Source organism: Penicillium paradoxum (assembly GCF_028828445.1).
Source record: "Penicillium paradoxum strain IBT 22861 chromosome Unknown utg000002l_segment0_segment0, whole genome shotgun sequence".
Classification (NCBI taxonomy): Eukaryota; Fungi; Ascomycota; class Eurotiomycetes; order Eurotiales; family Aspergillaceae; genus Penicillium; species Penicillium paradoxum.
Window position 1 is genome coordinate 1,073,647 of NW_026643180.1, and position 24,253 is coordinate 1,097,899.

General features: G+C 49.1%; 10 protein-coding genes across 10 annotated transcripts; 3 read left to right on the forward strand and 7 right to left on the reverse strand.

Annotated features, from left to right (window-relative positions):
- Positions 1-266: 266 nt before the first annotated feature.
- N7457_000403 (putative MFS multidrug transporter) lies at positions 267-2,232 on the reverse strand (the record flags this gene model as incomplete). Its single annotated transcript, XM_057171471.1, has 7 exons — positions 267-820; positions 877-924; positions 981-1,223; positions 1,283-1,412; positions 1,476-1,889; positions 1,955-2,118; positions 2,175-2,232. 7 exons carry the CDS (start codon positions 2,230-2,232, stop codon positions 267-269), a joined length of 1,611 nt encoding a protein of 536 aa, XP_057035374.1.
- Positions 2,233-2,855: 623 nt separating this feature from the next.
- N7457_000404 (Zn(II)2Cys6 transcription factor) lies at positions 2,856-5,320 on the reverse strand (the record flags this gene model as incomplete). Its single annotated transcript, XM_057171472.1, has 7 exons — positions 2,856-3,388; positions 3,443-3,724; positions 3,792-3,911; positions 3,959-4,539; positions 4,616-4,710; positions 4,767-5,037; positions 5,100-5,320. 7 exons carry the CDS (start codon positions 5,318-5,320, stop codon positions 2,856-2,858), a joined length of 2,103 nt encoding a protein of 700 aa, XP_057035375.1.
- A 399-nt stretch (positions 5,321-5,719) lies between these two features.
- N7457_000405 (putative flavin-binding monooxygenase) lies at positions 5,720-7,835 on the reverse strand (the record flags this gene model as incomplete). The annotated part of the gene is made up of 5 exons (XM_057171473.1): positions 5,720-5,854; positions 5,926-6,379; positions 6,469-6,989; positions 7,053-7,159; positions 7,220-7,835. The coding sequence occupies 5 exons, from the start codon at positions 7,833-7,835 to the stop codon at positions 5,720-5,722; spliced, it is 1,833 nt and encodes a 610-aa protein (XP_057035376.1).
- A 753-nt stretch (positions 7,836-8,588) lies between these two features.
- Positions 8,589-9,200, reverse strand: N7457_000406 (uncharacterized protein; the record flags this gene model as incomplete). The annotated part of the gene is made up of 1 exon (XM_057171474.1): positions 8,589-9,200. One exon carries the CDS (start codon positions 9,198-9,200, stop codon positions 8,589-8,591), a length of 612 nt encoding a protein of 203 aa, XP_057035377.1.
- A 1,455-nt stretch (positions 9,201-10,655) lies between these two features.
- N7457_000407 (uncharacterized protein) lies at positions 10,656-11,175 on the forward strand (the record flags this gene model as incomplete). Its single annotated transcript, XM_057171475.1, has 2 exons — positions 10,656-10,877; positions 10,942-11,175. 2 exons carry the CDS (start codon positions 10,656-10,658, stop codon positions 11,173-11,175), a joined length of 456 nt encoding a protein of 151 aa, XP_057035378.1.
- Positions 11,176-12,342: 1,167 nt separating this feature from the next.
- On the reverse strand, positions 12,343-16,450 carry N7457_000408 (uncharacterized protein; the record flags this gene model as incomplete). Its single annotated transcript, XM_057171476.1, has 4 exons — positions 12,343-15,488; positions 15,557-15,765; positions 15,822-15,940; positions 15,995-16,450. The coding sequence occupies 4 exons, from the start codon at positions 16,448-16,450 to the stop codon at positions 12,343-12,345; spliced, it is 3,930 nt and encodes a 1,309-aa protein (XP_057035379.1).
- Positions 16,451-18,718: 2,268 nt separating this feature from the next.
- N7457_000409 (mitochondrial 54S ribosomal protein mL44) lies at positions 18,719-19,927 on the reverse strand (the record flags this gene model as incomplete). The annotated part of the gene is made up of 1 exon (XM_057171477.1): positions 18,719-19,927. One exon carries the CDS (start codon positions 19,925-19,927, stop codon positions 18,719-18,721), a length of 1,209 nt encoding a protein of 402 aa, XP_057035380.1.
- Positions 19,928-20,212: 285 nt separating this feature from the next.
- On the forward strand, positions 20,213-20,603 carry N7457_000410 (uncharacterized protein; the record flags this gene model as incomplete). Its single annotated transcript, XM_057171478.1, has 3 exons — positions 20,213-20,235; positions 20,291-20,473; positions 20,546-20,603. 3 exons carry the CDS (start codon positions 20,213-20,215, stop codon positions 20,601-20,603), a joined length of 264 nt encoding a protein of 87 aa, XP_057035381.1.
- Positions 20,604-20,735: 132 nt separating this feature from the next.
- Positions 20,736-22,027, reverse strand: N7457_000411 (ribokinase family protein; the record flags this gene model as incomplete). The annotated part of the gene is made up of 3 exons (XM_057171479.1): positions 20,736-21,598; positions 21,654-21,914; positions 21,967-22,027. 3 exons carry the CDS (start codon positions 22,025-22,027, stop codon positions 20,736-20,738), a joined length of 1,185 nt encoding a protein of 394 aa, XP_057035382.1.
- A 365-nt stretch (positions 22,028-22,392) lies between these two features.
- capA (adenylate cyclase-binding protein) lies at positions 22,393-24,211 on the forward strand (the record flags this gene model as incomplete). The annotated part of the gene is made up of 5 exons (XM_057171480.1): positions 22,393-22,439; positions 22,555-22,810; positions 22,875-23,176; positions 23,232-23,404; positions 23,439-24,211. 5 exons carry the CDS (start codon positions 22,393-22,395, stop codon positions 24,209-24,211), a joined length of 1,551 nt encoding a protein of 516 aa, XP_057035383.1.
- Positions 24,212-24,253: the final 42 nt, after the last annotated feature.

Here is a 24,253-nt window from a genome sequence, read left to right on the forward strand (position 1 = left end):
GCTAATTGAACCCTGGCTTTGCTCGTATTTTCAGAAAGGAGAGGTGTGACTACTCACGCTGATAGCCTCGGGAGTTATGTGTGTAGACCGACAACATACAACCTAGAGAACCAATTCCTATAGAACCAATTTTCTGTGGGAAAAACAGACGTGAAATTCATTATCAATTAAGTATCGAGTCGTTAATTCTATCCTAACCATTTTGTGTCAATGACCCCGGAAATCAAAAAGCTCCAAAAACCAATGCAAAGATGCCCCTTTCCCTCCTACACATGCTCTGGTGTATTCGACCCACTAGCCCTAAGCTTCTCCTCCAAAATCAGCCTTTGACAGAATGGACTTCTCTCTCGAATCCAAGGACCCCAGCGCAACAAAATAAAAGGAATAGGAATGCAAGCCAGACTGATAAACCCAAGGAGAGAAGTAGCCCAAGAAACACCCAGAGCCTTATAGAGCGGATCAGCAGCGAGCGGGAAAAGGGCTCCAACGATGCTGCGTATGATGACAGAAGCTGCCATTGCGCTAGCAGAGTAGATCTTGTATGCGTCGGTCACGTAGGTAAGAAGCGAGATGAAGATGATCTGGAAGCCGAATCCGAAGAGAAGACCGGATAGCACGGGTACGATCCAATGGATGCTTGGCTGTGCTGTCCAGCCGAGCCAGAACATGCTTATTGTTAGACAGGGCCCTGCGATGAAGGATAGAGGAAGTCGGTGCCATTCTGGGCTGGCGGTCCATTCTTTGCCAAGCTTTTTCGCTCTTTCATAGATTACGTCGAAGTAGAGTGTGACGAGGCCGGAGGACACGGCGCCGATGCCAACTATGGAGGGTTAGCTGTGTTCAGGTGTACAGTATAGGGAAAGAGAACGGACGTACTCGGGATGAGAGTGAGGGAAACTTTGTCAATCGTGAAACCGTAAACACCTATCAGTGCGTCGTTAGTATAGAAACAATGATTATTGGAAGGGTCATCAGCTTACCTCCGAAGATGATGGGATAGGCCTGGAAATAGAAGAATATGAGACTATACACAAAGGAGATATAGACTGCAGTTGAAGAGATGATTGGCTCGAAGAGGAGCATGGTGATAGGGCGAGTGATAATTTGCATGACAGTGAATTTCGAGTCCAGGTTTAGCTCTTGGCGCGAGAAGTAGCGATTGGACCCCGTCTCCTTTCTAAACTTGGCGGCTTGTCTCTTCAAGAGTACAGGAGTAAAAGTTTCTGTTTTGAAGCGGATATCAGTTGATGATGCAGTAGGTAGGGCCTAGTAACACTCATACCAGACATAAACAACAGAGCCAACCAGGTAACACCAGTCATGATGAGGTGAATCCTGAAAGTCCATCGCCAGCCATATTTGACCGAGCATCCAGAGATAATAGGACCTAAGACAGGACCGAAGCTGCAAGCCTGCGAATGAAGTTAGTGTTATCCCATATGATCGATCTGGCTACGCAATAGATTACGACATACCGACATATACATTGCCATGGCTCGACCACGAGTTCGCAGATCAGAGAATAGGTCTGCATAGATACCGCCAACGACGGTCTGAGGAGCAGCTGCCACAACACCGCCGATTGCCCGAAACACGAGGAGAGAAGACCAATTGGGCGCCAGGGCACAAGCTAAAGTAGTGAGGACGAACACTGTAAATGAGAATAGAAGAACGGGTTTCCGTCCGATAGTTTCACTCAGGGGACTGAAAGGTAGAGGCCCAACCACATACCCAATAAGGAAAACGGCAGTTGGTAGGACCTTTTGCTGATCTCCGGACTGTTGGAAGTCCTGCATGATAGTGGGGACTGCGTTGCTTGGGAGTCCAGCTGCGATGCCGCTATTAAGCACAATAAATAGCGCTACAACGGCATTATAGAACTTTTTGTTCTATTTATTCGGTTAGCCTGGATAGGTTCTCTTTGCTTGTAAAAAGAATATCACAGTTTGCATACAAAGGACCAATTTGGTGGGCTTTTTGGGGAGTCTTCTGGGAATTCGACAAGTAGTTCATCCGGGGAGAATTCAACTATTCGGTAATCCCCATCTGTCTTTTGAGTTGATAGGGAATCAGAATGTATTGAGCTAACTGATCTCTTCTCGGTGGTCTCATCCTTGCCTAGTACATGTTAGGGAAGCTCCGGAATCACTATGTCATGGTTGGGGTTGGCGCACCTGAAAAAAGAATGGCTGTTACTTGAGCCTTTAGAGATGGTTTCGGTTCTATCGCCATGTTGGAGCATCAAATAAGTGGGGAAAGCTCAATGCCGAAATGAAGAAGACTGCAATGAAGGCTTTTCTTTTGGTTCACAGAAACTTTGATAGAGGACCCGGAGCACTATATAAGGCATACGAGGACTTCGCCGTTGCCATTGAAAACCGGCGGGCCATAACGAAAATCTTGATAATCCATTGAGTCACCATGCCTAGAACCCGACAGTTCTGCACAATATTTGTATCTGTTATGCTCGAATAGATGATAAGCCAATGAGGGAGTCGTATACTTCGGTCTTTTGCTTCCGGAGAACCGGCGCCGGGGCGGGGCCGGCCTTTAGGGCAATCCGCCCACGGCGCCGGGCAGGATCCGGGGCTGGGTGGCTGTCGCCGGTGCGCGAATTGATTGCCGTGGATGCATTTTCAACGGAAACCGCGACTCTTGTGACTAAAAGATTGTCATGTGAATTTCGAAAACAAACTGCGTTGCGCGTTGCGGCCCAATTTAGTGTACACTAGACTCCCTGAGTCAGGTTTGATCTACGAGGCTAGATCATGACCCATGTGCAGGTTACGAACAAGTTTCAATAGTGGAGTTTAGACAGTCTAGAACGTGATAAAGGTGAATTGGGTATCCTAGTATTATTGTGGCATTGAAGGCATCATGGGCAAGAAATCGAAGAGATCGTTCTGTCCCTCCTCAAAAAGCCCGAATGAATCTGCAATGGAGTTGGACACGGTCCAATTTGGTGCTTCCATCGTGCCGGGTAGCCGAGATGCGAGCGCTTTGGCCGCTGCCGAGGAATCACTACTGGACATTGAGGCCATATTCGAATCTTTTTCGGTCTGGATGCTTGGGCCATTTTTGTAGCGCAGATCGTCCAGGGGACCCACTCCTGATGGAGGCGGGCCGTTGACCAGGGGGCTTTCAGGTCCCTCGAATGAGGGTCCACCACTTTGATTAGACATGAGAGGTACATCTGTACCATGATTGCTCTGTGGGCGCTGACTGGCAATCAAGGCGCGTGCATAGTTCACAAAGATAGAGACGGTGCGGTGAATGTCGGGATAAGGCGGTTGCTTGAGAAAATCGCAGATCTTCTCTGCTCTTTCGAGTAATAGACTTTGATTGATCAGATTTGGACGCCATCTTGCAATCCGAAGAGCAAATGTTGCTAACCCTGTCTTAGCAAATTTTATGGAGCCGAATGAGTGGATGATCGACTTACTGACGAAAGCAATTGTGAGAGCTGGGTAGGTTGGCGCCCATGGTAACTGACATCGATAAGACGGCTCGTTAATCAAGAAGACGATTTGATCCATGATAGTTGTCACAAGAGACTGCCATAGATTTGTCACACTTTGATCGTGTATTTCGGGGCTTGAGTCAGGGTCGGTGGGCTCCAACTTTTGTATTCGTGCCAGAGAAGCGCAGAAGACAAAGATTTTGGCATAGTAAAGCATGATCTTAAGGCTGCTGCGTTGAAAAGCTCCTGCATGGAAGCCATTGTCTTCATATTTTATCCGAGTCAGACACGCTTTAAGTGAAATGGTTGCGAGGGGAGAAGAGCAGCTCACTTTCGTGGATTTCGTCCCACGTTGCCCACCAATTTTGCAACCTTGTCAGCAGGATCGGTAGTTCTGTCGACGTAATATCGCTAATGGTTGAGGCGCTGTCAATGATCACACGACAGCTGCCTAGAACGTGTTAGTTGTAGAAACAGCATTCGTCTTCTTAGCCTTACCTCGAAGTTGATGAAGCTCAATAATGCACACAGTACGCATGTCACAGGGTAGTGAGAGTGGATAGTCGAGGAATTTGCGCAGTTTTATAACGTCAACTTCGGCTATGCGTGATTTGCGCCCAGTGCCGGAAGCAACGTCCAACTCTAAGATGAAGCTGATTAACCACGTTCTTGTCTTCCAGACTAGCTCACGGTCAGCCATTGATGCCGAAAGCGAACTTCGGGGTACATTTTCTTGGGACAATAGAGTGTCCAATGATTTTTCCAACCCCGAGTCCAAGGCTGTGCGAAGAATGAGAGCAATGGAGAACCAGGTCTTTTCGGAGTATGCAGCCAGGAGAATCATTCCTTGAACTGTTTCTAATTTGGTGGGTCTCTCAAAGAAGCTGTCTTCGGCCAAACGCTGGGCCTCGTCTTGAAGAACACGTTGCATATGTGTATCCCCACGCAAGTCGGTCACGGCGCGACTAGCCAAATAGATAATCACCGTAAAGCAAAACAGTGAGCGTGATCGGATAGAGTCAAATGTGTCTCTAATCGGGTCGAAGAGAGGAAGAAAGTTTTTCGACCCACCAGTGAATCTGCACAAATGAATTAGTTTCCAATATCATAACCTTAAGATAAGCTGCATTTTCGTTGGAGTTTAGTTTCACATACCTCTCATACATGATACGACCAAGCTCCTCACTCACAATTCCTCTAGCAATGACATCACCTCTAGGGTCACCCCTTGTGGAGTTTTCCATGAAAATCTGACTCGGTCAGATCGAGGATGCATAGATGCACAACTAGTTTGAGTTTAACTCACATTATCTGTGCCTAGCAAATTCACAGACATAGAGTGCACTGTTGACGCCGGCGCGATCATCTCATTAGGGCTCAGCTGCTGGGACTCCGGTCCATTCTGGTCAGCTGTATAGGACCGTTGAAGAGTGTTTAAGCCAGTGGAGCCCGGTAAAGAATCAATTGGGGTGTCGTAACCACCATCTTGCACAGTAGCAGGTGAAAACCCTTGCTCTCTTGATGCTGGAGTATGATATCCAGTCCTCCGATCCAGCGGTGAAGCATTATTCTGATTTCTATAGTAATATGTTAGCCTGCCGTTTCACATACTAAGGGCTACTGTATATAGATATGTCACCTTGCTGGTGTTGTTATTTTCCGCCGACGGTCATTTCGTCGTCGACCACCGTCGATGGGATCCAAAATGCAATCTCGCCCGGCAGAGCGACAGCGGAAGCAAGGGACTTGGCTATGCGCATCGCAGCGCATCTTCTGTCTCCTGCACCATCGACATGCCTTAAAGAACCGAATCGGAACATTTTCCGCTCGATACACGATCTCCGACCCTCTTTCGCTCATGGTGATGATTCTTGGACATTAACAAAAGAGCGTGATTAAGCCACGCATCAGGGATTGGAGATCTCTGCCGATGTTTATCGATCGTGGACTATGGTTTGGCCCCAATCCTTCCCAACTGACTGATGGGTATACATTTGTCCGGTCGATGGCCGGTCACGTGTACCGGCCAGATCGACCATTTTAGGAAAGTCGATATCACTGCCTCTTATGCGTGTTCAAAAATATATCGGACTTGGTTCCTCGGTCGTCGGAATTGATTTATGTCTTCCGCTTGAATCATCTTGGCTAATAAGATTACTTGACACTAGCCAATCAGGGCGTTCCATTGTATAAATTCTAAAGACGTTCCTGGCAATATCATAACACAAAAATTGACATATCCAATGGACTTCTTTCCATCTACTGTCGTACTCCTTCGGATAGACCTGCCTCAACAGCCTTGATCTGAAGTGCTAAAAACTTAGAGTAGATTCGGCACAAGGCGAGATTTCCGCCGAAGTACCAGAAGCCCGGGTGACCACTGGGGCGCCACATCTTGAAGAAAGGTGATCAGTATAGAGGATCAGAAAGTCACCGGTGGTGACCAAAGATGCACAAGAACTTACAGCTTGAATCTCACCCTCTGCATCCAAATCCCAAACATCGGAACACCGATCTGCGACTTTATCGCCCAAGACCTTCCTCACCGAGGTACGCATATTGTCGTATCCTGTAGCTAGGACAACAATATCCGCTGGAAGGGAGTCGCCATTCGCCAAAAGCAGATCATGGCTCCCAAAGGCATTGATGCCGCCTGGGTTGTTGTTGACTTTGATCTTGCCATCAATAATAAGTTGACTGCACCCAACGTCAATATAATAGCCTCCGCCGCGGGTGAAGTATGCCCGTGAGATACCAGCCCCGTCTGGGCCGAAGTCAAGTTCGAAGCCAGCTCGACGGAGTCCGTCTAGGGTATCCTTTTCGGCTTCTGCGATTCGCTTCGTCATGTGTACGTTCAAAGCCAGTTGAACAGGCCACGGGAGACTCTCGCCAGCGACATCACATTCTTCGGTTGGAGGACTGGACGATTGTTATCATTATGGGGTGAGGTGAGGGGGAAAGAAAGACAGGAAAGCGCTATGGAGAAAACATATCCTCCATCCTCATGCATTCCACTGTGCATCATAAAAACACCCTTGTTGGCAGTGATCACATATGTGCCTCTGCGCTGGAGCATAGTGACATCTGCTCCGTTTTCGTAATAGTTTTGTGCAATATCATGACCGCTGTTACCAGTTCCTACCACGATAACCTTCTTGCCACGAACATCGCTTTCTGATGCATCTCGGTGCTCAGTTCCATGGTAAACTCTTCCCTCAAATGATTCTTGTCCCGGGAATGATGGAACAAGTGCTTCGCCCGAGTGTCCTGTACACCAAACAAGATGACGAGGTTTTATGGTGCGCCGACGCCCATCGCCACGAACGACAACGACTGTCCACTGTCCTACAGCATCATCGTATTCTGCAGAGACAACTGAGGTCTCCAACCAGACATTCAATTCCATAATGCTAGCATATGCTTCAAACCAGTCACCTAGTTTGTCTTTGGGTGTGAATTGTGGCCAATTCTGTGGGAAGGGTAGATAGGCCATGTGCGTGTACTCGGCTGGGTCGTGGGTGACCAGTGTCTGCATGATCAACATTCAATATGTCTTGTCATGGTATCACTGAGCTCTTTTGGTGCAACTTACCCGATATCGATTACGCCAGTTATCACCGACGCGCTTATTCCTGTCGACAATCAAACAAGACATGCCGAGGCTCTGCAAGCGTGCACCCATGTTCAATCCAGCCTGGCCTGTTCAAAAGTAAGCATTCCCTGTCACAGACGTAAATTCCAAGAAAGGGTTGTCTTTACCAGCGCCAACGACCAAAGCAGTGGGCTCCTCATCTAGGAATTCCCTCTGTCTATTCCTCCGCTCAATCCATGTGCCCCCAGCCAGACCACCTGGCATCGATTCTGTCGTCCCCTCAGCACGACGCTTTCCCAATGCTTCTTGGGCCACGATCAGCTCCTGCAACGAAGTATACATGGCATAGGCCTTCCAGGCTCCATCCTCTGTCTGAGTAAGACGCAGCATGCCGCTTCCAGTGCCAACAGCAGTTTCGAAGAAAAGCATAGACGAAACCCAGCTCAGTCCATCAGCGACTTGTTCCAAGCGTGGCTGGAACTTGCCTGTGTCTTGGAGTCGGAATTTGGACAGCCGAGCCTGGGGCTGTTGCTTGCTCAGGAAGTCTTGAATCTCAGCGGCTGTATGTACGGTACGCATGTCCCAGTCCAGGGCGAGCATGTCGCGCCACCAGGACTCAGCATGGAATAAATCGTTAAGGTTCAGTGTCTCTGGGCAGGAGAGCTGGGTTTCAAGACTCGTGAGCCATCGTCGGGCGATGGTCTGCGGGTCGCAGGGTGCGTGGACAGTCGCCTTGGGCAGTTGTATGATGTGCGGGTTTCCACCTGTCAGTGTTGTTGCCATCTTGATGATATTCACAATAGCTTGTCTCGGTGTTATAATAATACAATCCGACAAACGAAACGATGACCTGGTGTCTGTTTCTTTCTGACTTGTTGATAGTTCTTATATCGCATGTTCTCCCCGCTAACTCCTCCATTTTGACGATTACGCCTGTCAGCGGGTATCTGAGCCGCGTAGCACGGCGTGTTTCCGAGGGGCAGAGACAACGTGGAGTAACATAACGTCAGTCAACCCCGGCCACTTCCCCGATGTTGCGGAGATCGGGTAAACTTCCGTAATCGTCTTGACCGTCCAGGCAAGTTGGCCGAGGAGGTTCGCCCGATTAGGAAAATCTGGCGACTTGTTCTAGAATCTTGCCAACTCTAGCTCGTCACAAAGGTTCATAATTCTCCTGATTCTCCTGATTTTACCACATAATACGATCATGGAAAGTTGATTTTCTGCCATAATTTTAGTCAAGTTACCTACACTGGTATCTACCTGTCACGCAGTTCGCAAGTCAGTTGATTCGTTTTACTTAAGAGTTTTCTCCCATATACTACATTAGGCTATAAACTTGATTCTATATGTCAGTGTATGAATCCAGGAAATCAGCAAAATTCTTTTCTTTTTTTAATCTTAACAAAGTCTACTGTTAGTACACCAAAGGGTATCACTCACCGAGAATAGCGTCGAAGATCCAGGTAAAAGCCGGCGTAGTTGTCTGAAAATGGAGCATTGATACCTACACACCGTTAGCAATATTTAGACACGCTATTCATAGGGGAACCAAGACTCATGCTTGAGGGTAATAAGGAAAGCTTTATCCACAATCTGCTTCAGGGGAACCTTCAGCATGAACTTCCAAAGATCATCCAAATCATCCCGATCACGCTCTCTCTCTTGGAAATAATCAACCCGAAGCTTGAACACCTCCCTATTATCAGGCCGCTGGATCCACATCTCACGAACCGGCGAGGGAGCAATAACCACAGTGCGCTCCGTGTTTCCATGGTATTCAAAGCTCTTCGAGAACTCCCGCCACTGCGGACGCCACATCTCAAAAGTCTTGGTCCATTCTGGGTCGATATTGCAATCCGCAAGAGCAGCACACATGCTCCAGACGAGGTGGGTGGCACATACGTATTTTCCAAGATAGCCGAACAGCCCAGGCTCGGCGCCCTTGTCGCGGACGAGCTCGAAGCGGAATTGGTTGAGGGTGGCCTTGGGGGCGGGATCGGGGAATTCACAGAGGAGGGTTGCTGGGGGGGAGCCGGTGCGGAATCGACGACGGTGGACTTCATCTTCCGGTTCACAGATGATGGCCTGCTCATTGGGGAAACGCTTAGGGCGCTTGGGTTCTTCGTTGTCCATAGGGTCACCCATGATTGATTAATATGTGTGGAAAATATGTAGATTTGAACCCTTTGGTCTGGTTGTTAGTAAATGCTGTGGATGCTGGGGGTTGAGGTTACCGCAGATCAAATGCTAATGATATAATGATCACGTATCATTTTCGAGGCCAGAGGGGCTGTTTATATGGCATAGAGTGACAATACATGCAGGACCTGAGATACTTCATATCAGATCTCAAGTCAAAGAAGTCCTTTGTTGTCTTTATGTGTTCAAAGGCAAGTCCGGGGACCAAGGATACAATGCCTTTGTGCATGAAGCCTTTGCTTCATTTATCGCATTGAGCAAGTGTGAACACAGTCTGTAACGAGCTCGAAGAAGTCTTAGTCTGTAGTAATGGCTACAAAGGTGATTAGCCATGATCAACTATTGTGGTGAAGTATTGCAAGCTTTCCATCAACGGAAGGTATATGAAAGGCCTTGCCGTAAATAGATCATCTTAAAACAAAAAACTTTGACAAAGGAGAGCGGACATTAGACGGAAAAGAGAAAGATGGAGAAAAAGCAAATTATGACATTGGCCGGAAACGATCAACAGACCAAAAATCCCCTGGCGTTAGGCTAAACACGTTAGCCTAACGCCAAAGGGCTGACAGATTGACACTGGATCTTATATTTAAGCGACCAAAGCACAGCATTTAACGCGTAACAACACGCGTTTCCAGGTTTCATCCGCATCCAAGGCTGGGTATCTGAATCCTTCGACGCTGTCTTGGACTAATAAACCCAAGCCTGTTTTTGCCTCTATAGATGAGAAGAGAAAATATCCATTTAGAACATATTCGTCTCTATGAAGAGCATCGTTCAAAGAAACCAGGCAATCAACAACTATAGTGTGCCCAAAAAGAGTAAGGACTAGCATAGGCGTTGACAGAGAAAGGGAGGTGCATGCGGATACAAGAGAAGGCAGAGAGGAAAAGAGCCACTAATCTATGATGAAGACATTACCTAGGGTTTCAACCACAGGCCAGATGACAGCTACCGACAGTCGTTTATAAGATTCCTGGCGATGGATCAACGAGATAGTCATAGCACTAGATACGTCATACCTCTGTAAAGGGGAATCATCTGTTTCAGATAGTTCAGCCGTTACGCGAGGACCAATTAGGGAAAACAGCGTGAACAGTGTGAACGCAGGCTAAACCGAGATGCAAGCAACAGCAAGTCAGAAGAGAGGATCTCGCACACACACCACTTCATTGGTTCAGGTGTGCACAAGGAACGATTAGGGATTAGGGCAAACAGAATAAAGGCGGGCAAGGCCGAGATGGAAGCAACAGTAAGTCAGGAAGAGAGGACTTCGCACACAAACCGATCCAATTACTTCTTCTTCCTTACTTCAAGGTCCCTCTTGCAGCGCAACCCTTGCCAACTCCATCTATTCCATACCGTTCTTCATCCATACAAGAAGGCTAAACTGGGATCATCATGGCTCCCAAGAGATCTGCTGATTCCGAGTCTCCCTCCACCCCCAGGGCGAGCAAGAAGACCAAGGATGCAATTGCGAAGCGCACCCCAGCTAAGCGTACCCCAGTCAAGAACGCCTCAGCCAAGAGCACCCCGGTCAAGGGCCTGACGAAGGGCGAGTCTACCGCTGAAAAGGATCTGATGTTCCTCTGGACTTGCATCAAGTTCTCTGGTGGCATTGACGTAATTATCCCTCATCGCACGGTACAATTTAATCATTACTAACTGCAAGTCTTACTTCTTATAGCTCAAGGCTACAGAGGTGGCCAGGGAATTGGGCATGTCGACCACCACCATTGGCAAGAAGTTCTGGCGTCTTCGAAAGAAGCTTGAGGACAATCAGCCTTCCCAGACTGCCAGCGAGAAGCAGGCTAGCGAGGATAACGGCGCAGAGCAGGCAAATGAGGAGGCCGAGGCAGAGCAGTTGAGCGAGGAGAATGAGGCAGAGCAGGTGGTTGAGGATAACGACGCAGAGCAGTAAACGGATCATGCCGTTGAAGAGAAGTCGTCAGACGCCCATCTCTTCCAAGATACTGTGGTCTTTCTTTCTTGCGTTTTCTATTTCTTTTCTCCAGCTCAAGCTTTGCTCTTGAGCTAGTTACTTAACATGGATGCATTGTCTTTACGAAATGGTTCTTGGGCATCTGAGATCAATCCGCGATCAGACTCATGTTTCTAACGTAATGAGAGCAATGAGATTTTCCTATTCATCCCTTTGATCATGACGCATATTAAATTGACATACAGGACACCCGATTTCTTTTGGTTTGTCTGCTTCTAGGTTAATCTGGAATAGCATTTGTATGATTCCAACCACATGGAGCCACATATTCGTCACAAAAAGGATATTATGCAAAGGATGGGTACCTTGAGTCTACAAATCGTCGGCTTTTTCTCCAACTTTTGTCAAGTTGAACAAATTTTCCTCGTCTACACAGAAGGATGAGAAACAGAAAGCCCTACAAAGGCTACTTTTCCGGTGAAGCCGTCGTCCCCACCGATCACTACCATCTCATGGGCAATCTATAGTAAACATACCATGCCTTCAATCACAACTAATTAATCACAGTATATGAACCACAATCCCCTTAACCCCAATCCCAATTCCAATTCTAAACAAAAAAGCAAGTCTCAGGCGACTAATGAATGACACTAGTCTGATACATTGGGGCCGAGAAGTAGATCGCACGCCAGATCTACTCAGGTTGATAATCTGGGAAAAGCTGAGGCTTTGATGCCGATGCACGGGTGATTTGCAAGGCCATTCATTCTACGGCGATGTAATGGCATCTGTAAGCCTTGAAACTGCTGGCTTCCGGGTGCTTCGCTGAGTCCTGGGCCTTCTGACAGGAGCCTGTTAGTGGGGATCATCGGTTCTGTTATGAAGAATTGAGTGTCAAGGGACTTCCGTATTCGAGGGCTGGTGGGATCGAGTGGTATCACTCCCGAAAAGATTGATCCCGTCGTACTCCATTCTCCCTACATCATATCGTGTATATAGTACAGGAATTAAGGGCAATAAACATACATTTTTAGAGAAATATGGAACAAGAACCTATGTACACCGGAAGTCCCACGGCCTCACGCGCCACCACGCTAGGTTTATTGAACACATAAACATGTAGTCCTGAGCCGAAGAGAGAATCAATTACTGAGTTCGTCGGGCCATGAAATAAGTAAGCAGGTTGAGAGACCCTTCGCGGGGAGGCTGGGTAACATTTTGCACTCGCTCCGATCCGAAGGTGATGTTCAAGAATGTGCAGAGCTCAGTGGCATTCTTCCTGACACCAGGGCGCGGGTGCCCGAGTTGCTGCATCACCACAGCGCCAATGCGAGCCAGGAGTTCATCATCGATATCAACGCCGGGACGTGACAGCGCCCGTTGGATAGTACTCAGACCCAGTATGGTGGAACGGTACGTCTCATCCTTCTCGGCCTCGGGTCCGAGGTCTAGTCCTTGCAGAACACCAGCAATTGCTGTCTCGGGTAATGTCAAAAACACGAGTTTTTCTACCACTTCCTCCAAACAAGTGACAAAGTGTGAAGTAGATTCATAGTGGCGGCGAGCCCGAATGATAGCCGCCATGGCGCGGATGTCATAGGGGTGGAAGTGCTCTCGAGTCCGGGTGAGCATGGAACGGATAGTTGCCAGTACCTGGGTCTTCGCATCGTGATCCTTGCGATTGCTAGGTGTCGCTTCTAGTTCAGCCAGTAGAGCTTCCAACATCGCATTGTAGTCTTGGCTTTGAGACACAATCTCATCGCCATGGTATTGGATGAGCCCTTGCAGTTTTCGATATCCCGAAGGCTCCATGTTACGGGATAGAATGCGGCCAAGGCCTCTGTGAATCATTTCCTTCGCATTACCCGGGTCTTTGGAACGCGGGCTAGGGCTGCGGTGACGTTCACCCCACTTGCGAGTGCGTCGTGTGGAATCTTCAGACATGATCGACTGCAGTGACGTCGAGTGAGACAGTGTTGATCGAGACATCGATTCAAATGATCGCTGCCTCGCTTCTGGAGATCGTTGTGTGGGCTCATTGGCTGCCACTTCTTCGAGCGTACTCGGCTTAGCAGCAGACCGCGGGACTGCAGGTAAGTCTACGATCTTGGTCAGGCGTGGAGTCGCATTCTCATTGTTGTCCTCGTTGCCGTGCGTCCCCACATGAGACTCCTGGGGAAGCACAGGTTCCATGTCAAATACATGAGAAGCCGCTGGCTGGACACGACCCCTAGTTGGTGATGGGCTTGGTTGAAGTGGCGCCCTTCGCGCTGGAGAGGGAGTTCGAACTCCAAAGTTCATCACATATTCCTGATTGGGGGCCAAATCAGGAGTAGGCTTTCTAGCAGACGCGACCGTCGGGGCTGGAACATCCTCAGAGATAGCCCGAGACCCCCCTTCGTCTTGCTCAAATTGATCGGGGCGACTGGGGGACTTTGAAGGAGACATTCTTTCAATCGACGCAGAATAGCCAGCAGTCTTAGTTTCAATGGCAGTGGGAGTGGTAGGATCTTCATATATGACCATCGATTCAGGCTGTGTTTTGGTGACAGATTCGGGAGCACGAGCAAAGTCTAGGTCTGAATGGCCGGGGACGGGAGACACGGGGGCTTGAGACATTATAGGATCCGCTTCATGGTGATAAGGTTGAGGTGCGGGAACGAAAGGTTCTTCCAGCATCATTGGTTCCGGTTGGTCAACAGGAACCGAGTCGGCATGAGGGCCATCCGGGGCTGAGTACAGAACAGGATGTGATGCGTGAAGTGGGGGGCTTTCGAGCTGGATAGATGATGGTGAAAGTCGGTCCTCTACTTGGCTGAGGTAATGTTCCTGGCGGGGAGTTCTTGCAGACAGCTGGTTTGTCACACTATCATTTGAGTCACTGCGAGCGCGACTCGCGGCCTTAAGGTCATTGTGAGACTTGGACTTGGACAAATCGAGCTTCTTAGGTCTGCCCTTAGTTGTAGCAGGCTGCGCGGACTCATGTGGCCGAGTACGAGGCGCCGTCGGAGGAGCCTTCGATGTAGGTGTTGATGGCTTGGACCTCACAGCCCGAGGGGAGAGGGTTCCATGTCTAGTCGACTGGGTACTGTGAGACTGGGTTCGTGACTCAGGACGGCGAGCGTATGGATCTGCGGTCGCAGGACGGCTCAATTCGGCTCGTCGAGGCTTCATAGCAGGTCTCATTGGTGCAGAAGACAAAGATGAGAGAGGAGTGCCAGTGGGTACACTTCGAGTAGACCTGGAGACAGGAGCTAATGATTTCGCCTCAGCAAAGGCTGGCTGAGCCGACTCGGGTCGAGAAGGCATCTGGGCCTTTTTCCGAGCAGCAATAGCTTCTTGTAAAGCCGTGCGACTCTTCGCAGGGCTTTTAGCAGGTAATGCAGGTGCGCCATTTGAGGGTGGATTAGGATTTGATGAGTCCTTCTCCAACAAATTCCGCGACTTAGGATCCAATGTGTCGGCTATCGCGTTGGCTCTCTCTGGCCACACACTGTAGAACGTCCAGAAGGTATTCCGGGTTGACTCACGCACAGCCGGGTTGGCATCTCCCAGCCCTTTCATAATAGATTTCTCAATCAGATCAACTCCGCCACCGTGTTCCACTGAGCTTTTATGGTGAGCCTGTCGAATGATCAAGGATTTCAGCCATCCAGAGGCAAACAAGCGGACCCCAACGTTCTTATCCTGGGTTGCGAAGGATACATGCTGCAGCAGGCGAATACTAAACGAAACATTGTTGATGACCGCATCAACAGCGAGATTTCCGTTTTGCGCGGCGATCTTTTTCAACGCCGAGCAGAGCTTCAGTAAGTTCTGCATGATAATCTCAACCATCGAGTCAATTTTAGGGCCACATGTTCGTGCAATATCTTGGATCAGGAGACTTCCATTGCTAGACATGGTTGTTCGTAGAGAATTGACAACCTTGAAGATCCCATCAAGGAGTGTCTTTACTGCACTCATGTAGTTTTGCGAAAATTCATGTGGCGCATTGCCTCGAGTCAATCTGCGAAACAGAATCACGTTCTTCTCCCGCTTAGACCAATTGTCCTCGGATTCTTTTCCATCGAACCAGGGCAACATATCACGCACAAGATCATCGACATCCCTCGCTGAAGCAACATCGAATGGTTCCAAGCCATCGTCATCTGCTAACGGTTGTTGAGGTGCTTGTTTCGGGCCCGGTGTGTGAGGTCGGTGGACAATCGGTGCTTCTGTAGGTACGGATGAGGCCATCGGTCGCTCGCGGTGAGCTCTAGAAGCTGGGCGGCTCTTAATAGGCTCCATATCTATAGTCGAATTAGCACAAGTGTTTAAAAAAATGCAAGATGATATAGATAAAGATCAAAATACTGACCATCATCAGCATAGTCCGCAGCATGTGAACGTGAAGACATCACTGAAATCGAACGTTCAGCCCTAGAGATTGGGCGTGTAGAAGATGCAGCCTCTGGTTCAATGGACCCTAGACCTATGCCTGAGAGAATAGCATTTGCAATGGATTTCCTCACACCGCGCGCCGCCATTTGTTTTTGTAGGTCAGACTTCGCTCTTCCAGGGCCAGTCCTGAGGTTTGTTAGAGGTATTCGATAAACACTCAGGTTATAGATATAGTCACCCACCGGAACAGATCAATCACGACCAACTTCGCCGTATCTCGAACGGCGCTATCGGCATCCTCTAAGCACGCAACCAGAGAAGGAACATATTGGCGGAACAACAAACCATGGTGCTTCGTCATCTAGAAGTCCACATTAGTAGCTGAAACATGACTTTAAGGGTGCAGAAACCCTACGTTTGCCAGCCAAAGCATGCTCATTTCTTTGGCCCGATTATTTTTCCCAACGAGCGCAACTTCCAGGACATGATATTCGACTTCACTACCTGCGAATGACCACAGCTCGGTGAATATTGAAGCAGCCTGGGCTCTTATGCGTTCTTTTTGATCATTCAGACGTTCCAATAGAATGGGATACAAATTTTGAGCCTGGTGAACAATCCATTGCTGCTGGTCTTGGATTGCAAGGCGCTTCAGAAGGTGGCCGAGTGTGGAAAAGCCCGCCCCGAGGACGGAATAATGTTGAGAACTGATAGCAAGGCGCAATGTTTCAAAAATTGGTCGGATTGCTCCTTCTGGAACATTTTTCTGTTTGATATCGGATTTGACACTTGAAAGGTAGGTGATCTTCGAGTCAACAGAGAGGTTAGGGTTCTTGAAGGCTATCAGGAGTTCCGCTGCCTTCGCCTCCATTATTAACGCCGGGAGATCGAACTCAGCTCGGGTTAGATGCTGGAGGGTATAGACAGAATGATGGTTATGAATGCGATGAACGATTGAGAGCAATCAAAATGCGACGATGTCAACGGCGGATAGGAGAAAGGGTAAACTTGTATTCGAGATGCCACTAGCCCCGATGGAAGTTAGCAGCAGATCCTACCATGCGCAAGTTAATATCAGGCCTGAATAAACAAAGCGATTGCGACAAGGGTAGAGTGATGCCATAGATCTGTGCAAATGACAAAGCCAAATGGATTGTAGGTGCCCATCGCAAATGAGTGTGGGCCACAAGGAAAGGCGGAACGCGGGAAATCGCGGGGCAGGGTTCAGAGCAGAGCAGCGCAAAAGGAGAACAACATACGGATTTCAGTAAGGTAGTTGCGATGGTAAATAGATGAAGAAGAGCGCAAACACACTTCGGTGGTGGGATGTTGAAAAGCGGACGGAGCGAAAACAAGGGGCGATAAGCGCGTGATGATAAGCGCGTCACCAGTGTGAGTGATTGGAGGAAAGTGCCTCTTGACATACAAAATGCAAGGAATCAAAAGCGTGGAGTCCGCTTTCATCTGCTGTCTCTAAGGAGTTGGCTCGACCCATGGTGAGCCTGACAGTGTGTCACTGACCGGTCCCCGGGGTAACGCTTGAGTGGCAATATAAAAAAAAACATTCACTCGTACCAGAGAAAGCCTCCACGATGGCAATTAATGAGTAGCAGCGATCCTTAAATCCTTAACAAAGTGCTAGTCTTGCTTCGATTGTAGCCTTAGGGTCTTGGATATAGAGGGACCGAGATAATATTGCCGCAGATTCCAGGCCGTAGCATATATGTATATTTTAGGGTCGGCCTCGCACTTACTTCGCTGAGCAGGGGGTCCTGCCCTCTAAGATTGAAGCAATATTTTAACCCTATCTACGGGCGTCTATATTCAATGACTGCATCGAGGATCATTTCACGACTGTATGAGGTAGATACGTTCAAATGCTGACGGCGTCGATCATCGACGCAAATCCTAATTAGGACTAGCACACTCCACAACATATATGTACATAACTCTTTTCCTGTCTACATCTATGAACATCTCTTGGCTTACTCTCTTTTCCACCCCAGGAAGATTTGAAATCTTCCGTACTTGTAACCCGTATAGATTTAGATTCGAATTTTGACTCTTCTAAGCTGTTTCTTTTTGGCCTGGAGGGTACTGAAGTCACTCTACCTAGCTCCAGGTCACTCCAAATCCACAGCGACACATGGGTGATTGACAAGGAAATCTGGAAACTCCCTCGTCAGCTGAAGCCAAGGATCAATGCCCCTGATGATAGCGATGCACCATCTTCTACAATGGCAGGATCCTCGTGCCACCGGAAGGGAGCCATGCCTGAGTCCGTCTACATGAGAATCTAAACGGAGCCACGAAAAAGCTTCTCTCTATATTTGGGATTGAGCAGATATCCCAGTATGTATATATCATCATGAATAGGAATTACTACCTAGTCAATTATTGGCGTGTGATTAGGTATGAATGTGACGTTCTGGAATAGTCTCTTTGGGTTGCGAATATACAATCCCTAACCATCCTCAACCCAGAGAGTGAGGTAGGTGGGATAATCGTAGCCTCCGGATCAATTATTAGCGAGATGTCTTTTCGAGAGTTAGCTCAACTATGAGTATCAATAAAGCTACGAAGAAGGATAATCATTGACTTTGGTTTGCATTACACGGCTCGATACATAGCCCTAGTTATCTGGAATTTCTACTTGGATGATAGAATCTATGGATATGAAGACTATATGGTTCAGGCCAACGCTCTGGTAAGGTCGATACACTATGTCCCTATGATACATAGTTATACATTGATCTTCGTAGTTAGGTATCATCGGAAAGGAAGACCTGGCCTGCACAGTTCTCCTTTTTGACTTGCAAATCAAGTCTAAAGTAGTTCATGATTGACTGTGCTCATTTTTGCCCAATTTCTACCAATAGTCTAGCGGGGAAAGAAAGAAAAAAAAATCAAGAAAAATTCGAAGGAAGACACCAAGTGAATCGAAAGAGTTGGAACTCTCATAATGTACAGGATCCAGTCATACAAGAGACAGGATAAACGACTCTTTTTACCGCCGGCCAGACTCCCATGCTAAAGAATAGCACACCGGGAAAAGAAAAGCGAGATGACCAACAAAAAAGAGACATAAAATAATATGTTACCGTGCCTTTAACCAAGGCATCCCATTGCATCAACAATCTTAAACGATGACCTCGCCCAGGTCGACATGAACCGGTTTCCACGGTGCAGCCGATGGCTCCTCCATCGCACTAGGAACACGCACAGTAAGCGGGCTGTAGAGGTACCAACCCTTAAGCGCTGCGACAGCAGCACGCTCGCGGGCCTCAATCAGACTGGCGCCAGCGCCCTCCCCGAGCTTGTCCTGACCAGAGAAGATACCTACCACGAAGACGGGGTGTCTGCTCTTACGACCTGTCTCACTGATAACCTTAGCAACGGGGCGCTCGAAGCTCTCGCGGGCACACAACCGAGTCAAATCACGGGCTGGTGCCTGGAAGTTGAACAGTTCTGAGATGTTGAGGTGTCGTGAAAGGAAGTGCTGCTCGAAGAATCGCTTGGCAGCAGCGCGGCCAGCGTGCAGGTAGATAGAGCCCATAACCGCACGAACAAACTCAGCGCTGGCATGTTCGGTAGTGACACCCGCAGCGGATTGCTTGTTCCCCTTGAGTGGGTCACCAAATTCATCATCATAGAAGATCTTAGAAGTAACTGTTTTCCTCCAGTTCTTCTGTGATTCATATGGACGAGCAGCTCCACTGCTTGAGCCCGAGGGAACCTCAGCACCAGGCTCAAGTCTCCGGAACTGCAGCAGGCCAGGGTCAACCTCTCCACCTGGCAACGCGGCCAGCTCAACACCCCATTCCCTTGCCATCGCGGCGAGGGTCTTAGGTCCAGCGTATGCGTACATGGCGGCGAAGATCACGGTCAGGGGCAGACGGGGATAGGTGCAAATAAGGTGCTCGGTTGCGTAGTAGGAAAGGAGGTCATGACCCAGAGTTGCCAGCGATGCGTTGTTGAAATTCGGGTTCGGGTCTGCGGATTCATCGACTAGTGTCCGTGCAAGGGTCTGAATAGGTAATCTGGAGGGAAGGTAGAGTCGAGCGTGGAGAGCGGCAAGTTTTGCAGACTGTTGAGCCGCTTCGACTGGGGGAGAGGGATATTGAAGTTGCTCGTGGCGAGTGTGAGATTCCTTGACAATTCGAGCCAATTGCTCATCGAAAGCTGCTGATTCCTCAAAAATTGCTGCAGTCTGATCTTCCTGAGCCTGGATCGGGGTAACGGTCGATTGGTATCGTTGCCCATAGATGTGTTGATGCAGACGGTTAACAGTCCGAGCCCGTGGCGCAAGGACTGAGCTGCTCCATCGTTGAAGCTGCAGTCTCTTCATCTGGGCGATTGTGGTATTCGGATTGCCGTGAAAATATTAAACAAGGGGCAGGAAGTAGTATCGCGACGCAATCAATTGGCATACCATCAACGAGAGAGAAGAGAAATTGTCGCGGCAGTCACGGGACGGCCAAGTCGTGTGAGAACGCGCTAAACCAGACTCGGCCTTAGTGTCTTGGCATCAGACCTGCGACTGTGACGGCCCTTTCGGCTTCCACCTTCGAGAACTACCAGCCCTACGCTCGCTTTATTATCTAACAACCCCTTCAATTGCATATTCGTCACAATGGGCGGAGGTGGAAAGATCCCGTAAGTGCTGTTTATCTCATGATCCCGCCGGAAGCTCACGCGTTTCATCTGGCAGGTATCCCAAAGAAGTTTGGTCCCCCGCTGGTGGTTGGTACGCCCAGCCAGCTAACTGGAGGGCCAACACCGCGATCATGGGCGCTTTTGTGATCGGTATTGCTGCAGTTGCCTTCAGTATCAGTGCCGAGCGGGAGCACCGTGACAAGATGCCCGAGCCCGGCCGTTTCTTCCCTAGCCGATAGTCCGTCAACCGAACCCACCCCATATTAACCAATATACCTTATGCTGACTGTTACCTTTGTCTTTTTTCTAGCTGGAGCAAGCAAATTCGGGAACATGAGGCACAGCAAGCCGCAAAGAGCGACTCATAAAGAAACTCCAGGAGACCGCGCCGGAGGATTTTCAGCAGGACGGATCCTTTTTTTTCTTTTCGTGTTTTTTCTACTATTTGATCAAGTGTGTGCTGTACGACAATAAAAGGGCGTTCCTCATTTGGTCATTGATCAATTGATCAACAGGTGTCTCTGAGGAGACTCTTCAAGTGTTCCCAATAATCGCTGCGTGTACAGGCGGACACGTTCCGTGAATTCAGTTTGATTCCATAATTCCTTTCCGCTTCCATCAACGGCGATCTGTGGCACACCGATCTGCTCGACCACAAATCCAGCTGCGACGGTTGCGCAAATCAGTGCCATAGGATGATATTGGTGATCATCCCAAGAGTCAAGGACCTTCATCCACGTCTTAGAATTCGATAGAACAGAGTCAATGACGTGGAAGGGTTCTCGGCCTTCAGTAACCATGCCTTGGGCTAGAGCACCTAGGAAAGAATTGCCTGCTCCCGTAGGGTCAAGTACGGGCGTAGCAACTGAACCATCGGGTTGATGATATGCGGGGAGCCAGATCTTGCAAGATTTGGAGTAGGCGTAGCTACCGTCCTTTCCTGCTCTAATAACCAGCATGCCATTTCCATCGGGACCAATACCGGAGTCTGTAATCCTTCGGACCAGCTGCTGGCCTGATTGACTCTCCTCGGACCACCCAGGCTGATCAAACATCATGCCGAGCTCCATGTGATTAGGACTTACAACATCCACAACCTTATTTGCGGCGAGAAACTTGTCTTGTTCTTCCGGGGTACAGAGATCAGGAACCGGTTCCCAAACAAAGATAGGGCGCTTGGTAGCATGCGCGGCAGACGGTGCCTTTCCCGCCTTCCGCAACTCATCTCGACGCTCCAGAATATTTTGCACTATAGACATGCATCGAGACGCAGAACAGACCATATGGAATGTTTTAGACCACACCTGCGTATCAGACAGCATCTCAGGCTCAAGTCTCAATTTCGGAGTCAAATATTTGAAGTCTGTGGGGGTCAGTCATTGCGTGCATTCCCTCAAGAGATATTACCGAAGAAGTACCTCGTTTTTCGTTGGGATGGTACCCATTCCAGGCTCTCGTTGTGAGTCTGCTATGATCCTCTCGAAATAGGCAGTCTGTGTTCCACGACTTGATCACATCAAGCGTCTCCGCAGGGAAATCAGAGCCGACATCCACGATCCAGCTTACAGATCGTGCATACTTCGAGCCCGAGACCAAGCGAGCACCCACGACAGCGAACGATGCTGCTCCACCGAGAACGTTCTTGACTCCGGGTCTTGAATCGCCAAAATCAATCTCATCTAATACATCTGTGAGTCCACATCCCGCTTTGAGGGACGAAGTACAGCATACCAATTATAAACATTCCCAAGGTACAAAACTCGACCTCGGCGGGTTGATCTTGAACGCCCATTATTGCAACTATAGCAATAGATAGACACGATGATGAGGGTTGTTCAGAGAAGAGCAACAGAACGTGGGACTTGGAGACTATCGTGGTGGATCAGGCACGGTAACGGCATTACCAAAGATACCCCGCAACGTCATTTGCACCAGCGGATCCCGCCGTAACATACATACCACGTCTAGAGCCGGTGGGACCTCAGGAGCTCCGGTCTTCCTCCTCTCTCACTCCTTATCATCCCCTGCTTTTTGGAATCTGAGAGACCAAGTCTTACCAAATAACAGGGAACTGTCTCATAAACCTTGGATCTTACTATTCTCGCACCACCTCTTTTACTTTTCCGCTTCAACCGTTGAAACAGCGTGTTGCCTATCATGGCGTCCGCCGGCCATATGAACAATTTCACCACCCTCATCAAGCGGTATGCATCGTTTTAGCTGCGCATATCCTACTCGGATTGACATCCATTCTTATGCTCTTTATGTTGTATGACAACTACATCCAATGCGCTTGACTGACATTGGACTTATCTACAGGCTCGAGGCAGCAACCTCACGCTTGGAGGATATGGCCATGTCATACGATGATCCCAGCTCACCAAAGGCTCTGGGCGCCCCTTCATCATCCGTGCCCGCTACTCCGGAGCCCCCTAAGCCCTCCCCTCCTCCCCCCGCAGCCCCTGTGGCGGCCCCAGTTCCACCGCAGATTCAGGACTTTGATGCGTTGATTAAAGGAGATGTTCAGAACTTTGTCAACTTGGGGCAGGAGATCGGTGGTTTGGTGGCCGAGCAAGTATGTTTAATGCGCAATCTGGGCCACTTCGCCCCCGGCAACTAGTTGCTAACTCGGTCTATAGTCAAAAGCCGTCCTTCAAGCCTTCCAGGCCGAGCGCACCTATCTTTTCGTTGTGACAAAAGCCAAGAAGCCTGCCACTCAACCCCCTGAGTTGATGACCGATCTTCACAAAGCATCTGATAGCATCAATAACATTCGTGAATCAAACCGAGCATCGCCACTGTTCAACCACCTCAGTGCTGTTGCGGAGGGTATTGTTGCGCTCGCTTGGTTCTTTGAGAGCAAGCCCGCGGAATTCGTCGCAGAGATGATCGGTGCCATTGAATACTATGGAAATAAGGTTCTCAAGGAATACAAGGACAAGTGAGTACCCCTGATGATCATTTTTCGAATGATCACCAAATTAATGTTGTAACAGGGACAAGACACATGTTGAATACATTAAAGCCTATTATCAAAACTTCAAAGCTCTTGCAGAGTACCTCAAGAAGCACTTCCCCAAGGGACTGACTTGGAACAATGAGTCTGGAATCGATGCACTGGAAGCCTTGAAACAGGCCAAGGGCGGACCTGCTCCAGTCAGCGGCGGCGGTGCCCCTCCTCCTCCCCCTCCCCCTCCCCCCAGTCCCATCCCTGAACATCCCTGGTAGCGGTGCTCCTCCTCCTCCACCACCCCCGCCTCCTGGTATCCCACCTGCCCCAGCCCCCGCGGCACCGGCACCAGATATGGGTGCTGTCTTCGATCAACTCAACCAGGGTGAGGGCATCACCTCCAGCCTCCGCAAGGTGGACAAATCGGAGATGACACACAAGAACCCCAATCTGCGCGCCGGATCCACCGTCTCCAGTTCCGCACGGGGCAAATCCCCGGCTCCTAGCAAGAAGCCTAAACCCGAGAACATGCGCGCGCGCAAGCCACCTCGTAAGGAACTCGAAGGTAACAAATGGCTCATCGAGAACTTCGAAGGCCCAGGCGATATCATCGAGATTCCTGCGCAGCAGAACCAATCTATCCTGATCACCCGCTGCAACAAGGCCATCATCAAGGTCACCAACAAGGCCAACGCTATTGCCATCGACAACTGCACTGGTCTCTCCCTTATCGTCGACTCTCTGGTCAGCAGCCTGGACATTATCAAGTGTCCCAAGTTTGCTGTGCAGATCGACGGTACTGTCCCCACTCTCCTGATGGATCAGGTCGATGGTGCTGCTGTTTACCTTGGTCAGCAGAGCCTCAATACCGAGATTTTCACTAGCAAATGCTCTGCTGTTAACATTAATCTTCCGCCGCCAGAGGGAACCGATGAGGACACCAAGGAGTGCCCTCTACCCGAGCAGTTCAAGAGCTACATCAAGAACGGCGTGTTGGTGAGCGAGATTGTGGAGCATGCTGGTTAAGTCGGGGTCACTGGTGAAAGGAACTAAAAACTTACCTTATTT